This window comes from Dermacentor silvarum, chromosome 2 (assembly GCF_013339745.2).
Source record: "Dermacentor silvarum isolate Dsil-2018 chromosome 2, BIME_Dsil_1.4, whole genome shotgun sequence".
In the NCBI taxonomy this organism is placed as follows: Eukaryota; Metazoa; Arthropoda; class Arachnida; order Ixodida; family Ixodidae; genus Dermacentor; species Dermacentor silvarum.
Genome location: NC_051155.1, coordinates 73,791,356 through 73,807,085, shown reverse-complemented (window position 1 = coordinate 73,807,085; position 15,730 = coordinate 73,791,356). Strand labels below are relative to the sequence as shown.

Here is a 15,730-nt window from a genome sequence, read left to right as displayed (position 1 = left end):
GTATATATTGAAATCTTGGTGCATGGCCGGCCGTGGTTGCGTAGTGGCTATGGTGTTGGTCTGCAAAGCACGAGGTCGCGGGATCAAATCCCGGCCCCGGCGGCCGCATTTCGGTGGGGGCGAAATGCGACATCTGCACACTTAGATTTCATCATCAGAAGCAGCAGCCTATATTAATTTCAGCTGCAGGACGAAGGCCTCTCCCTGCGATCTACAATCACCCCTGTCTTGTGCTAGCTGATTCCAACTTGCGCCTGCAAATTTCTTAACTCCATCACCCCACCTAATTTTCTGCCGTCTTCGACTGCGCTTCGCTTCTCTTGCTATCCATTCTGTAACTCTTGTGGCCCTCCGGTTATCTATCCTTCGCATTACATGGCCTGCCCAGCTCCACTTCTTTCTCTTAATGTCAGCTAGAATGAGCATGTTTTGAGGCAACAACAACAACAACAATATCCCCGTTTGCTCTCTGATCCACACCGCTTCTCTTCCGGCCTCTTAACGTTAGGTCTAACATTTTTTGTTCCATCGCTCTTTGTGCGGTCCTTAACTTGTTCTCGAACGTCTTTGTTGACCTCCAAGTTTCTGCCCCATATATTAGCACCGGTAGAATGCAATGATTATACACTTTTCTTTTCAGCGACAGTGGTAAGCTCCCAGTTAGGATTTGGCAATGCCTGCCGTATGCACTCCTACCTAATTTTATTCTTCTGTAAATTTTCTTCTCGTGATCAGGGTCCCGTGTGAGTCCCCCACCTAGATAAACGTACTCCTTTACAGACTCTAGATGCGGACTGGCGATGCTGAATTCTTGTTCTCTTGCCAGGCTATTGAACATTATGTTTGTCTTCTGCATATTAATCTTCAACCCCATTCTTACACTTTCTCGGTTAAGGTCCTCAAACACTTGTTGTAATTCGTCCCCATTGTTGCGGAACAGGACAATGTCATCTGCAAAGCGAAGGTTGCTGAGATATTCGCCAATCATCCTCACTCCTAAGCCTTCCCAGTCTAAGAGCTTCAATACTTCTAAGTATGCAGTGAACAGCATTGGAGAGATTGTGTCTCCTTGCCTGGACCCCTTGCTTTGTAGGTAACTTTCTAATTTTCTTGTGGAGAACCAAGGTAGCTGTGGAATCTTTGTAGATATTTGCCAAGATATTCACGTATGCCTCCTGTACTCCTTGATTACGCAATGCCTATATAAATTCTGGTATCTCTACTGAATGAAATGCCTTTTCACAGTCTATGAAAGCCATATAGAGCGGTTGATTGTACGCCGCAGATTTCTCGATTACCTGATTAATGACATGGATATGATCCATACTTAGATTTAGGTGCACGTTAAAAGAACCCCAGGTGGTCATTTCCGAAGTCCCCCGCTACGGCGTGCCTCATAATCAGATTGTAGTTTTGGCATGTAAAACCCCATAATTAAATTTTTAATCTTTGTGCATGATAGTTGGGGACACCCTGTATAAGGTAAACGAGACCTGATAACGGTGCCGTATGTGTTTACAGGAGACGTATGCTGTGTTGTTCCCTAACTCGCTATGAGCAGGTCTTCTGCGGATGCCATCGTCATGTTCAACAACGCTTCATGTGACTTACACATAAGGGATCAAAAACCTGAGCAGAAAAAGTCAATAGTAAATATGAAGATCGATATGAAGAAGTATTTAATGGTCTTCCCAGATGGCTATACCATGGGCGAGGCAAGAGTATTTTTAACCAAGGCAAGGGACGGTACGCCATGACAGACATTGGTTGTGGTGACGGCAACGCAATGACTCTTAAAGCCGGCACTAACCCCAGCAAATGAAATTCTACGCATATGTAAGAGAGGTAGCACCAATTGTCCATAACCTTATGAGAGAATTCAATTCAATTCAATTCATTTTTATTGATAAGTAAATTAGTACATAGACTAGTATACAGGAAGGGGTCCCAAAGTAAAAACTGCAGGCGGGACACTCTTGGAAAGTACCGGCCTAAGGAGGTGACTTCGTTCCAGGAATGGGTCCGGCCATCGGCTGACGTCAAAGAGACACGTACCTAATTCTCGCTATAAAACTGTAGCACAGATTTATGGGGGGGGGGGTGGCGGTTTTCCCGTTTCAAGAAGTAAAGAGGATATTGCTGATTATTTATCCGGAAATGGCACTGGGAGTCGGCTTGGTGGGTTACTCCCAACACCACTGCCAGAGACATCAGCATCATTGATCAAAGTCATTGGTAGATGTTGCTTTAGCGGCCGCTGACAAATGAATAATGACGCGTTGTTACTTCGAATTCCTTTTATTGTAAAATATTCGTTTGTAGGTTATGCTTAAGTTTCTTGTTCATGGCTAGGCGGCGCATACGCAAAGCGTCCCTGCGGTACGGACTCTTCCTGTCGGCAAGGACCGTGGCAGTGGCAGAGCGCCGAAGACGCACTCGAACCTTAGCTATGTTCCCTCCGCCACAGCGACGATGAACAACTGCCGATTTGCCGTTGCGGACTCTGTATCGGTCATTATAGTCCAGTCTGGACGGAAGTTTCAGCGGTGCTTATGCGGGAGCACAGTTCCGGCGCCCTCCACATGGAAGAAAGAAAAAAAATTGAGGAGCCATTCCACTGTGCGAAGGTGGATGACCAGCCGAAGCTGTAGCACATCACACATAGTTAGACAACTTTTCATTGTTTATTTTCATCACTTAGTAATGGAAGTGACGTTCGCTTTGTGATTACTGTGATGTACACTGATTGGTTCGGTTACAACCTGAGACAGAAAATTGACGAAAGTTAAATGTATACACGACCGTTGTTGAGTAGTTGGGTGACTTGGATTAGTGTAGCAATTCAAACCAAACTCTTATAGCACAAATTGAGTGAACCATTTCGTGTCTGGTTTTGAAATGTTCACATTGAAGTCTCAAACGATGATCCCAGGGGTACTGTCATCAAGGCTTACCCTTGCCAACTGCCCGGTCATGAACTTCTCGCCATCACACTTGGGTGTGCCAGGAGAGATATACACCGTGGATATAACAATTCCGTCTTTCGTTTGTACGGCACAGACATCCCGACAGTCGGTGGCATTGTCCTCTTGCGAGTCAAGGGTGCATGGTGGTACATACATTTTGCCCTTTGCTTATATGGCAATGCCTCCTGCTCGTGAGCCCATGTGCTGTTCACAAATGATTCCTGTATACCCATCGACTTAAAACACTGTATCTTGATTTATTTACTTCGTTCATGACTATTCATTATAATTATTATTAGGGGCGCAGTGCTTGAAGCTTGCCTCACCTCCGCCGCGGGACGGTCCTGTATTGCACTCTACCTCCGGGATCGGTCCACGATCACCTTTTTAATTGTTGACGCACAAACACCATGAAAATGAAATGAAAATCCAGGCTCAGCGTGTATGTCGGCGTCCGTGGCGGAGAAAACCATCCCCAACCACCCCGACCGCGCAGGCCCCCCACGTGGTGCAAGGTTGTGGAGAACAAAAATTAAAAACTCTCAGTGAAAACCGTCAGAAAAATCGTAAAGTACGACTTAACCACAACCTACAGACATGGTGGCGTCGGAGTCTAATTTAAAATGTATGAGAAATCATAATTCTGTTACGAGGAAACTCAAACACAAACCTCTTTTCCAGCATTTCTACAATGCCAAATGCGGCGCGCTCGGGTGTACTTGCGAAAATGCTATCCAGATGGCGCTCGCATCCTCGGCAGGTCTTGGGTGCCTCGATGCCAGCGCCGCTTGGCATCGAGGCACCCTACGGAAGGTCAAACTAGGACTTCGCCTGCATAATGCGTTTTGGACACGCGCGCGCGTCGGGGCAATAGCAAACAATAAAATAGTAAAAAAAAAAACAGGTGCTAGGGTCTTCACATTTTAATATAAGACGACTTATATTGCCCCTGGAAAAACGTCTTCCCAGCAATGCATTTCTGTTTAAAAGTGAAGCCGACTTTAATGTGATCGGTGTAAGCTCGGTCTTTGTTTCTGTGTTGCAGTGAAGCCCACTGAAAGAAAAATGCGATGCAAACGGGGCCCGATAACGCTATCGCGTTCCACTCTTAAAGGCGAAGCTTAAGCGTCCTCCAATTTTTTTTTTGCTGTAGCGGCCATGTTGTTAGGGCACAATGGCGGTTTAGTTATGGTGTTGCGTGCTCATGTGAGTGCTGCTTCGTAGCGCATAGCGTGGTTAAGGCGTCGCATGTGCAGGTTTGCGTTTGTCTCCGTGTTTTGATCTCCCGGCTGTTGTTGTTGCCAGGTGGGACTGGAAGATGTAAATAAAAACCTTACATGAGCGCGCGTACAACGATGCACGCCACCTACCGTGCCACGGACGAAGGACGATCTCGGAGTACTGTTGTCGTCTTCGACGGATTCATGCTGACGTGCTATCACAGACTGAAACCGCTGTGCTTCAGAACGTACGATAAATGCCTTGTAGGTCAGCGACAATTGTGCAGTGTTCCTTCGTTTGACAGTGGATGATGCACTTGTGGCACGCGAAACAGTGATGTGGAAGGATGAGAAAGATGCGGCTGCTGTGAATAATTAAGGGACGAACCCTACTTACCGCAGGCATCTATGCGCTTGAGGGGCGCAGGGAAATGAACGTTGGCGGATGCGAACAAGGCTCGACAAAAGAATGTGCGCCTGCAAATACGTCAAACGGCTGATGGTTGCGAAGACGTGAGGCAAGGCAACGAGGCATGGTGGTCATCAAAGACGACGAGCGTCGTGAGTACTACAAGCAGACGCGACAAGCGGAACGACAATGCCTGGCGGCCATGGGCGATGAACGAGCGTGGTGAGCACTAGTACCAGAAGCGACACGGAACAACGCGTGGCAGCCATTGGAGATGATGAGTGTGGTGGGCACTACTACCAGAAACAAGAAGCGGAACAACAACGGTGGCAGCCATGGGAGATGATGAGCGTGGTGAGCACTGCTACCAGAAGCGAGAAGCGGAACAGTAACGCGTGGCAGCTATTGGAGTTGAAGAGCGTGGTGGGCACTACTACGAGAAACGAGAAGCGGAACAGTAACGCGTGGCAGCCATTGGAGATGATGAGTGTGGTGGGCACTACTACCAGAAATGAGAAGCGGAACAACAACGGTGGCAGCCATGGGAGATGATGAGCGTGGTGAGCACTGCTACCAGAAGCGAGAAGCGGAACAGTAACGCGTGGCAGCCAATTGGAGATGATGAGCGTGGTGAGCACTGCTACCAGAAGCGAGAAGCGGAACAGTAACGCGTGGCAGCCATTGGAGATGATGAGTGTGGTGGGCACTACTACCAGAAACAAGAAGCGGAACAACAACGGTGGCAGCCATGGGAGATGATGAGCGTGGTGAGCACTGCTACCAGAAGCGAGAAGCGGAACAGTAACGCGTGGCAGCTATTGGAGTTGAAGAGCGTGGTGGGCACTACTACGAGAAACGAGAAGCGGAACAACAACGCGTGGCAGCCATTGGAGATGAAGAGCGTGGTAGGCACTACTACCAGAAGCGAGAAGCGGAACAACAACGGTGGCAGCCATGGGAGATGATGAGCGTGGTGAGCACTGCTACCAGAAGCGAGAAGCGGAACAGTAACGCGTGGCAGCCAATTGGAGATGATGAGCGTGGTGAGCACTGCTACCAGAAGCGAGAAGCGGAACAGTAACGCGTGGCAGCCATAGGAGATGATGAGTGTAGTGGGCACTACTACCAGAAACGAGAAGCGGAACAACAACGGTGGCAGCCATGGGATATGATGAGCATGGTGAGCACTGCTACCAGAAGCGAGAAGCGGAACAGTAACGCGTGGCAGCCAATTGGAGATGATGAGCGTGGTGAGCACTGCTACCAGAAGCGAGAAGCGGAACAGTAACGCGTGGCAGCCATAGGAGATGATGAGTGTAGTGGGCACTACTACCAGAAACGAGAAGCGGAACAACAACGGTGGCAGCCATGGGAGATGATGAGCGTGGTGAGCACTGCTACCAGAAGCGAGAAACGGAACAGTAACGCGTGGCAGCCATAGGAGATGATGAGTGTGGTGGGCACTACTACCAGAAACAAGAAGCGGAAAAACAACGCGTGGCAGACATCGGAGATGAAGAGCGCGGTGGGCCTTACTACCAGAAACAAGAAGCGGAACAACAATGGTGGCAGCCATGGGAGATGATGAGCGTGGTGAGCACTGCTCCCAGAAGCGAGAAGCGGAACAGTAACGCGTGGCAGCCAATTGGAGATGATGAGCGTGGTGAGCACTGCTACCAGAAGCGAGAAGCGGAACAGTAACGCGTGGCAGCCATTGGAGATGATGAGTGTGGTGGGCACTACTACCAGAAACGAGAAGCGGAACAACAACGGTGGCAGCCATGGGAGATGATGAGCGTGGTGAGCACTGCTACCAGAAGCGAGAAGCGGAACAGTAACGCGTGGCAGCTATTGGAGTTGAAGAGCGTGGTGGGCACTACTACGAGAAACGAGAAGCGGAACAACAACGCGTGGCAGCCATTGGAGATGAAGAGCGTGGTAGGCACTACTACCAGAAACGAGAAGCGGAACAACAACGGTGGCAGCCATGGGAGATGATGAGCGTGGTGAGCACTGCTACCAGAAGCGAGAAGCGGAACAGTAACGCGTGGCAGCCAATTGGAGATGATGAGCGTGGTGAGCACTGCTACCAGAAGCGAGAAGCGGAACAGTAACGCGTGGCAGCCATAGGAGATGATGAGTGTAGTGGGCACTACTACCAGAAACGAGAAGCGGAACAACAACGGTGGCAGCCATGGGATATGATGAGCATGGTGAGCACTGCTACCAGAAGCGAGAAGCGGAACAGTAACGCGTGGCAGCCAATTGGAGATGATGAGCGTGGTGAGCACTGCTACCAGAAGCGAGAAGCGGAACAGTAACGCGTGGCAGCCATAGGAGATGATGAGTGTAGTGGGCACTACTACCAGAAACGAGAAGCGGAACAACAACGGTGGCAGCCATGGGAGATGATGAGCGTGGTGAGCACTGCTACCAGAAGCGAGAAACGGAACAGTAACGCGTGGCAGCCATAGGAGATGATGAGTGTGGTGGGCACTACTACCAGAAACAAGAAGCGGAAAAACAACGCGTGGCAGACATTGGAGATGAAGAGCGCGGTGGGCCTTACTACCAGAAACAAGAAGCGGAACAACAATGGTGGCAGCCATGGGAGATGATGAGCGTGGTGAGCACTGCTCCCAGAAGCGAGAAGCGGAACAGTAACGCGTGGCAGCCAATTGGAGATGATGAGCGTGGTGAGCACTGCTACCAGAAGCGAGAAGCGGAACAGTAACGCGTGGCAGCCATTGGAGATGATGAGTGTGGTGGGCACTACTACCAGAAACGAGAAGCGGAACAACAACGGTGGCAGCCATGGGAGATGATGAGCGTGGTGAGCACTGCTACGAGAAGCGAGAAGCGGAACAGTAACGCGTGGCAGCTATTGGAGTTGAAGAGCGTGGTGGGCACTACTACGAGAAACGAGAAGCGGAACAACAACGCGTGGCAGCCATTGGAGATGAAGAGCGTGGTAGGCACTACTACCAGAAACGAGAAGCGGAACAACAACGGTGGCAGCCATGGGAGATGATGAGCGTGGTGAGCACTGCTACCAGAAGCGAGAAGCGGAACAGTAACGCGTGGCAGCCAATTGGAGATGATGAGCGTGGTGAGCACTGCTACCAGAAGCGAGAAGCGGAACAGTAACGCGTGTCAGCCATAGGAGATGATGAGTGTAGTGGGCACTACTACCAGAAACGAGAAGCGGAACAACAACGGTGGCAGCCATGGGATATGATGAGCATGGTGAGCACTGCTACCAGAAGCGAGAAGCGGAACAGTAACGCGTGGCAGCCAATTGGAGATGATGAGCGTGGTGAGCACTGCTACCAGAAGCGAGAAGCGGAACAGTAACGCGTGGCAGCCATAGGAGATGATGAGTGTAGTGGGCACTACTACCAGAAACGAGAAGCGGAACAACAACGGTGACAGCCATGGGAGATGATGAGCGTGGTGAGCACTGCTACCAGAAGCGAGAAACGGAACAGTAACGCGTGGCAGCCATAGGAGATGATGAGTGTGGTGGGCACTACTACCAGAAACAAGAAGCGGAAAAACAACGCGTGGCAGACATTGGAGATGAAGAGCGCGGTGGGCCTTACTACCAGAAACAAGAAGCGGAACAACAATGGTGGCAGCCATGGGAGATGATGAGCGTGGTGAGCACTGCTCCCAGAAGCGAGAAGCGGAACAGTAACGCGTGGCAGCCAATTGGAGATGATGAGCGTGGTGAGCACTGCTACCAGAAGCGAGAAGCGGAACAGTAACGCGTGGCAGCCATTGGAGATGATGAGTGTGGTGGGCACTACTACCAGAAACGAGAAGCGGAACAACAACGGTGGCAGCCATGGGAGATGATGAGCGTGGTGAGCACTGCTACCAGAAGCGAGAAGCGGAACAGTAACGCGAGGCAGCCAATTGGAGATGACGAGCGGAGTGAGCACTACTACCAGGAGCGACACGGAACGACACCGCGTGGCATCCATTGGAGATGACCAGTGTGGTGGGCAATAACATCGGCGCCGACTATGGGGGGGCTCTGGGGCTCGCGCCCCCTCCGGAATTTTCCCGGGGGGGCTGAGCCCCCCCCCCTCCCCGGAGATCCCTAGCCAACCCCCCTCCGCCCCTAAAATGTCATTACCAGAGTTCTGTTACCCACATAATGTGAGGATTCTTTTGCGGCGTCTCCACATTTTCACTTTTGTTGTGGCTAAAAGCTTACGGCACCATTGTTCGCACGGACGTGCACGGCTTCTAATTTATACTTTCGCTTTATTTCGGCAAATCCTGACAATAGGAGGACAAGCGCATTAGAAGCACCAGCGGCGGCTACCTCATCCGTGTTTCCTCAATTTAACATTAAAAAAATTTCCACTAAGGAAGACACAATATGTTTAAATATATACAAAGGACAAATTTTATTACATTTTTTAAAGAGAACGAGGTAGCCAACTAAATGGATAGCCTATACCTAGAAAATGAATATGTTGATGTATGTTCACCTCACTACCTCACTTCAAATTACTTTGCGTGCTTTTTTTTGACCCTGAAAAAAACCTGCAGACTTCAGTGACCCCTTCGGCAGAATCTTCTATCAACGGCGTGTGAAAAGAACGTGAGTGATATGTGTCTCAATATTGATTCTCTTTCGTGTAATCAATGCTAACGACTGGCGACAAAATAAAAGAAAAAACTATCTTCTAATTATTTACAACATTTACGTATTAGGGATGGAAACATCGCCTCTTGCATGCAGAGGCCATAAATACGGGGTGTTTCAGCAAACACATTCAAAAAAGTTTTAAAGGTTGCCTGTGGCAGATAGCACAATTCTAGTTCAAGAGCTGGTCTACTCGAAGAGGTGAACATCGCTTGCACAAAAAATTGAAATGCATAATCGACTAATTAAAAAATTCACCAATTAGGTTTTTTACATATTAACTTATGGCCCGTGTTGCAATTTACAAATTCTACTTCTTGAATGCTATGTTCTCCGTGAATTGCCGGACCACTTCATTTCCATGCTCTTCGTGGGTAGAAGGGTCAGAAATGCCTATGCTGTCTAGATCGCAGAAGTGCTGTAAGGTTTCAGACACGTCAGTCTCTGTGCAACTCGTGCGAAGGACACAAACGTGCGCGCGGACTTCTTTGAAAATGCGACCGTCGCATGGTACAGGCCCTTGAAATGTCCAGCCAAGCTTGGTGTTGATCGCAGCAAGGCCTGTTACTTCGTCGTGCGACCAAACGTCGTTTAGCACGAGCTTCCACATTTGATCGGCTCCAATGAGCAAGCTTATGCCGACTTCTGTTTTTAGGCCAGGAAGCGATACAAAGTCAGCAATAAACTTCTTTTCATTAGCCAGCTTCTGCACAAATGACTGTGACTGTGGAGGTTCAAGCAAGTGATCACAGACAAAGGGAACCTCCAAAGCCTCGATTTCGTGTTTGGAGCTGTCAAATTGGCTCATCAAAGTCACTTTAACCAAGTTGAGCTGCTCTTTTGGCGCACCGCTCGAACCACCGAACGCTTTCACTTCAACATCTACCTTCTTCAGTGTTGGCAGGCTTAGTTTTCTGGATATATCTTCTCTGATAAACGTTCTCTGGCTTCCGTTGTCCAGGACCCCTCTTATATAGCAAGAATTGCAGTCGCTTAGAGCTCATACTCGGAACGTCTGCAGTAATACGTCATTTTCAAATAAATTGCTTGTAGGTGCTTGTGCGGCAGCATGCAAGCTCGGGGTTTGTCGTTCACTCGGTTTCTTCTTGCTAGCGTAGTTGGGGTCACAAACAGCTGTTGTGTGCTTGCCTTTACAGGTAGCGCAACGGATATTGCGTCGGCAATCTTTCGAGCGGTGGCCTGATATCGTGCACTTGAAACATCTGCCCGACTTGGCCAAAAGGCTCTTCTTGTCCTGCAGGCTTATTGTAGAAGTGCACGTTTCCGTAACGTGGGTGGGTGAAAGGCAGAAAAAACAATTACCTTTCGTCTTGCTGGATTCGTTGTGTAACACGGAGGCGGTAGGCGTGGCACAGGTCTTCCTGTCACGCCTTCCATCGTGCGTGTCGCGAACGCAGGAATCCTAGTGACCACTTTTTTCACGAGCTTCGACCTCCAGTTGGAGAAAATTCAATAGCTGGCGCAGCTCCGTCTCTGACGACTGGATCTCATCGGGCTTTTGTAGTAAGCTTTTGTAGTAAGCTTTTGTAGTAAGCTTTTGTAGTAAGCGCAACGGATATTGCGTCGGCAATCTTTCGAGCGGTGGCCTGATATCGTGCACTTGAAACATCTGCCCGACTTGGCCAAAAGGCTCTTCTTGTCCTGCAGGCTTATTGTAGAAGTGCACGTTTCCGTAACGTGGGTGGGTGAAAGGCAGAAAAAACAATTACCTTTCGTCTTGCTGGATTCGTTGTGTAACACGGAGGCGGTAGGCGTGGCACAGGTCTTCCTGTCACGCCTTCCATCGTGCGTGTCGCGAACGCAGGAATCCTAGTGACCACTTTTTTCACGAGCTTCGACCTCCAGTCGGAGAAAATCCAATAGCTGGCGCAGCTCCGTCTCTGATGACTGGATCTCATCGGGCTTTTGTAGTAAGCTCTGTCGCTTGTAGTGTTCCACCACGATGTCATTGGGGATCGCTTTCGTTAGAATCTCGACGAGCATCGCAGCGTATGAAAGCTCCGATCGTCCAAGAGCCTTGAGACCTCTCACGTTAATGTGTACGGTATCCAGGAGATTCCTCATAGCAGTCACGTCAGTAGAAAACCTCACTGGTCTCAGCATTCGAAGATTCTCCAAGTACTTCTGCTCGATGATCCTCACGTTGCCGAAGCGGTTGGTTAGAATTTCGATGGCATCTGCATATTATGCGTCCGTCACTTGAATTCTCTCGATTGCTTTGGCCGCTGGTCCAGCCAAAAGGGTTTTCAAGTAGTGAAAGCGGTTGATGTTCGTTAAACTGGTATTTGCGTGGACGGCGTGCTTGAACATGTCCCAGAAGGGCTGCCACTGTTGCACTGTTCCATTGAAGTGAACCAAGTCGAGCTTCGGAAGTCGAGAAGCACCGACAACTGGTGTTGAGCTATCACCGAGGGCACGATGTCCCGAGATCGTACCTGAAGCTGAGGCGTCGTTAGGTGTCGGTAGGCCTCGATCCGCGGTCGTTTGAGACTGAAGTTGTTCGATGTGGTGACAGAGAAGGGACAAGGCTGCTGCCGCGTTGTCTTCATAATCCGCGACCGAGATGTAGTCTTCGGATGCTTGCTCGTCCGTGAGGTAGCCCTCCAACTGTTCGTTGAGCACCCGTAGTCCGTCGTTGCAGTTGTTCAGTCTGTCATGCAGCACTCGAAGCGCCGGAGCGCTAAAATGACTCGATTCCATGAGTTGGCTTGCCTCGTTTCGGAGACGCGTGTGCAGAGCTCGTTGGGTTGCTCGCTTGCCCTTGATCCGCTCCATCTTCGTTGCCGGCGAAGTCCTTTCGTTGTCGGGTCGCTTGGATCACAGAGTCCCGGGTTTCTCGGCACCAAAAATGTAAAACAAAGGAGTCTTCGCAGTAGAAGGGCGGGAAGGGGAAGTTTATTGCTCGAAGAACCGTAATAACGCGTCCATACTGGCCGTTCGAGTCAGTCCAGAGAGAGAGAGAGAGAGAGAGAGAGAGAGAGAAGTCATAGGGGAAAGGCAGGGAGGGAGTCAGTCCAGAAGCGCCAGATCACGAGTGAGCCGCTCGCGCCGAGCGCGCTAGTAGCCGTCGTCGTCCTCTTCCTCTAATATTTAACAGCCCGCATCTTCGAGTAGACGAGCTCATGAGCTAGAATTGTACTATCTGCCACAGGCCACCTTTAAAAATTTTGGAAACTGTTCGCTGAAACACCTTGTATATAGAATTCACTCTGTGTCCGAAATGATGCCAAGCCGGATTCACTCAAAATCAGAATAAATAGAAGTCTAGAAGTCACGCGCAGCAGCGCTTATACTCGGACTCAAAATACTAAAAAAATTAAAAAGAGTGCAGTTTGGCCGGGAACGCGAAGCAGTATTAGTGATAGCGAAGTAGAAGACAATTACACGAAGGAAGATTCTTACCGTGTATATCGGTGTAAGGATCGCACCCGTGTAAGGGCCGCACCCATAACTTGACAGCCAATATTAAAAAAAAGACATCCAACCGAGAAGCAATCGCCTTCCGCGCGCTGATTCTGATCGGGCTCAACAGCGAATTGTCGAGCGCAGCGTACTTTCGCGCGTCGCTACTGGATGTCGAGAGGAGTCGATCGCGGAGGTTTACGGCGGATTTCATACTCGTAGTTGGAAAAATGAGGTCAAATAGCCCTGTCCCAATAAAGGCTCGTCAAAATCGCGACACTAAAGTGTGGCCCCTACGCGAGTTATAGTGGCCATATAAATTGTCGTAAACATTCACCTAAAAGTCAAATAGTAAGCATAGTGGACATAGTGGACATAATAAGCACGGACCATGTACACCTGTAAATACCTCACTGGATGACCTCGAGCACTCGCTTTCACAACGCAAGCATTGTGAAGAACGCCGGCAGCGGAGGCGAACGGTTCGTACAGCCGCGCGTTTCACCGCAACTCTGAAAATTAGAGTCATCATCACAATCTGCCTATTTTTATGTGCACTACTGACGGCCTCTGTGAGTGACCTGCGATGACCTGTGTCTCTTAACTCTGCAACACTAGGGGCGCAGAAAGACAGCCCGGCAAGGAAGACAGCGCGCATGAAGTTAGCAGCCATCCTTGCTCGCCCTTTATCATTGCACCCACCAATGATTACCGACTATTAGATATGGCACGCGGGCCCCATAAGCGTCAGCCGCGCACAGTCATTCACAGCTACGGCAGGGCTAGAGGAGAAGACGCGTGCTCTCCTTCCCATTCGCGTATGATTACGTGACCTGCAACTAACCCGAATATTGTGCGCGTGGGAAATAATGCCCATCAAGCCGCCAACCTTTTCGGCTCACTGTTACGTGCTTTTTCCCGCACCCACAAGGTATACGGGCCGCTCATGCGGCTTTTGGATTTAATGCGCAACATGACGGCGACGAAAAGCGCGACAATTTGCCTGAACAGTCGATTTAATTGCTTTAGCCATGAAGCTAGAAATAGAAAATTGTTAGCAGAGGGTATATATATATATATATATATATATATATATATATATATATATATATATATATTGTGAGACGACGCCTGAGACGAAGGCAGAGCTCTTGTATTGTCACACAGCGCGAGACAGCCCACGAATACCAACCTGACAAAATGATGACGATTGTGATATATATATATATATATATATATATATATATATATATATATATATATATATATATGGGTAGGTTTCGGAAAGCTGATCGGGCCCCAGCCCCCCCTCCCCCTCCCCCGGAAAAATTAAAGCTTTCCGCCTATGGGCAATACTACCAGAAATGAGAAGCGGGACAACAACGTCACGTGTGGCAGCCACGGGAGATCAACGTGGTGAGCACTACTACCACAAGCGAGAAGCGGAACAACGCGTGGCAGACATAGGAGATGACGAGCGTGTGAGCACTGTGAGGCTTTGGCTGAACGCAGGAATACTTGCAAAATAGGGAAACGGTTTAATGAAGGTTGAGGTTACATACGCATTGTAACACGCCGACTGAACACGCCAGCGGCTACGGATTGAATGTTCTGAGCATCGCGGGGAGACAGCAAACCAAGACGAGGCTCCCTGAAACGGAAGCAGAAAAGGTAGCTGATGATATCGGCAAGGCTACTTGCTGCGCAGCAGGACACGTCGCGCCATCTGTAGCAGATCACACCAACTGCGCTAAGCACATCACGTCACTCCCATTCCACCCCTGTCCGGATGACCTCTTGGTCCAAATTGGCGTCCACAGTCACTCAAGCACGAAGTCTCGCAAGGGACGGGGAAGCTGGTGCGCACGCTGTTGGCGCTGAGCTTGTGCCTGGTCGATGGTAGTTTCATCATCAGGTACAGCAGTGGAGGATGTCTCCCCTTCAAGGTTGGTCCAAAGGTGTGTCACAGGAGATGACGGTGGCACATAAAACTTAATTTGCGAAACACGCACAGTTCTTGGCTGATTAGGCACGCGAGCTGTCATCCCTGACACACGGAAAGCCTTGAATGTGGATGCAGTCATTTTCTCAGTGAGATGGTAGAGTCCTCTGAAGCGCGTTGTCATTTTATCATGGAGTGCAGGCGCTTGACATTTGACCCATGCCAGGTACCTACTGTGAAACTATGAGAGCGATGGTTGCTATCAGTGGCGTTTGCGGGAGGCTTGAGCTGCTTCTGAATTGGCAGATGGCTCTGAACGTTGCGCTGTTACATCGAGAACGCGCTTAACAAAGCCGGTTTGTTGGAGCGACCGTTGTTGCTGGAGAGGAACCTTAGGCACGTAGCCGAAGAGCAACTGGAAGGTCGGAAAGCTTGTGCTGGAGTTCACCTATGTGTTGACCGAAAGGCTGCTGCATGGAGCTTGGTAGGCCATGATAAAGATTCCAAAGCACATATATTCTGGAAAACCGTTAGTAATGTCGCATTGCCGCGTTCAACGAAGCCGTTCCCTTCAGGTCGGTGGGCTGCTGAAAAGTACAGCTCGACAGGGGCGTAGCCAGGGAGGGGGGGGGGGGGGTTGGAGGATTCACCCCCCCCCCCCCCCCCACCACTTATCCACCCTTTTTTCTCGTCGCTTCGCGCTGACATGATTCAAGAAACCGGTGCTACTATCATACTTTCATTCCTGGGCGCTTCCGTTCAGGTTGGTAACTTAAAGTATGTCATGTCTGCATACGGCATAACGTGTCGTGGTGTTTGTCAAGGCTTTGGCACTCTGTGAGGTTTTAGGCGAGATTGCGGCGGCCGCAGTGCGGCCACCGCATTCTGAAGCAACAAATGAGGCGGCCGCATTTTAGATAGGGGTAAAAATGCTCGAGGCCCGTTTACTTAGATTTAGGTGCACGTTGAAGACCCCATGTGGTCGAAATTTCTGGAGCCCTCCACTACGGCCTCTCTAATAATCATATCGTGGTTTTGGGACGTTAAACCCCAACAATTAGCAATTAAGAACTATGATTTTACGACTGTTCGAAAAATTTCAATCCCGGA

At 49.7% G+C, this 15,730-nt stretch overlaps 1 protein-coding gene across 1 annotated transcript; it reads right to left on the bottom strand.

Annotated features, from left to right (window-relative positions):
• Window positions 1–11,460: 11,460 nt before the first annotated feature.
• Window positions 11,461–12,051, bottom strand: LOC119440173 (uncharacterized). The gene has a single exon (XM_037705107.1). The coding sequence runs from the start codon at window positions 12,049–12,051 to the stop codon at window positions 11,461–11,463; it is 591 nt and encodes a 196-aa protein (XP_037561035.1).
• Between the last annotated feature and the right edge of the window lie 3,679 nt (window positions 12,052–15,730).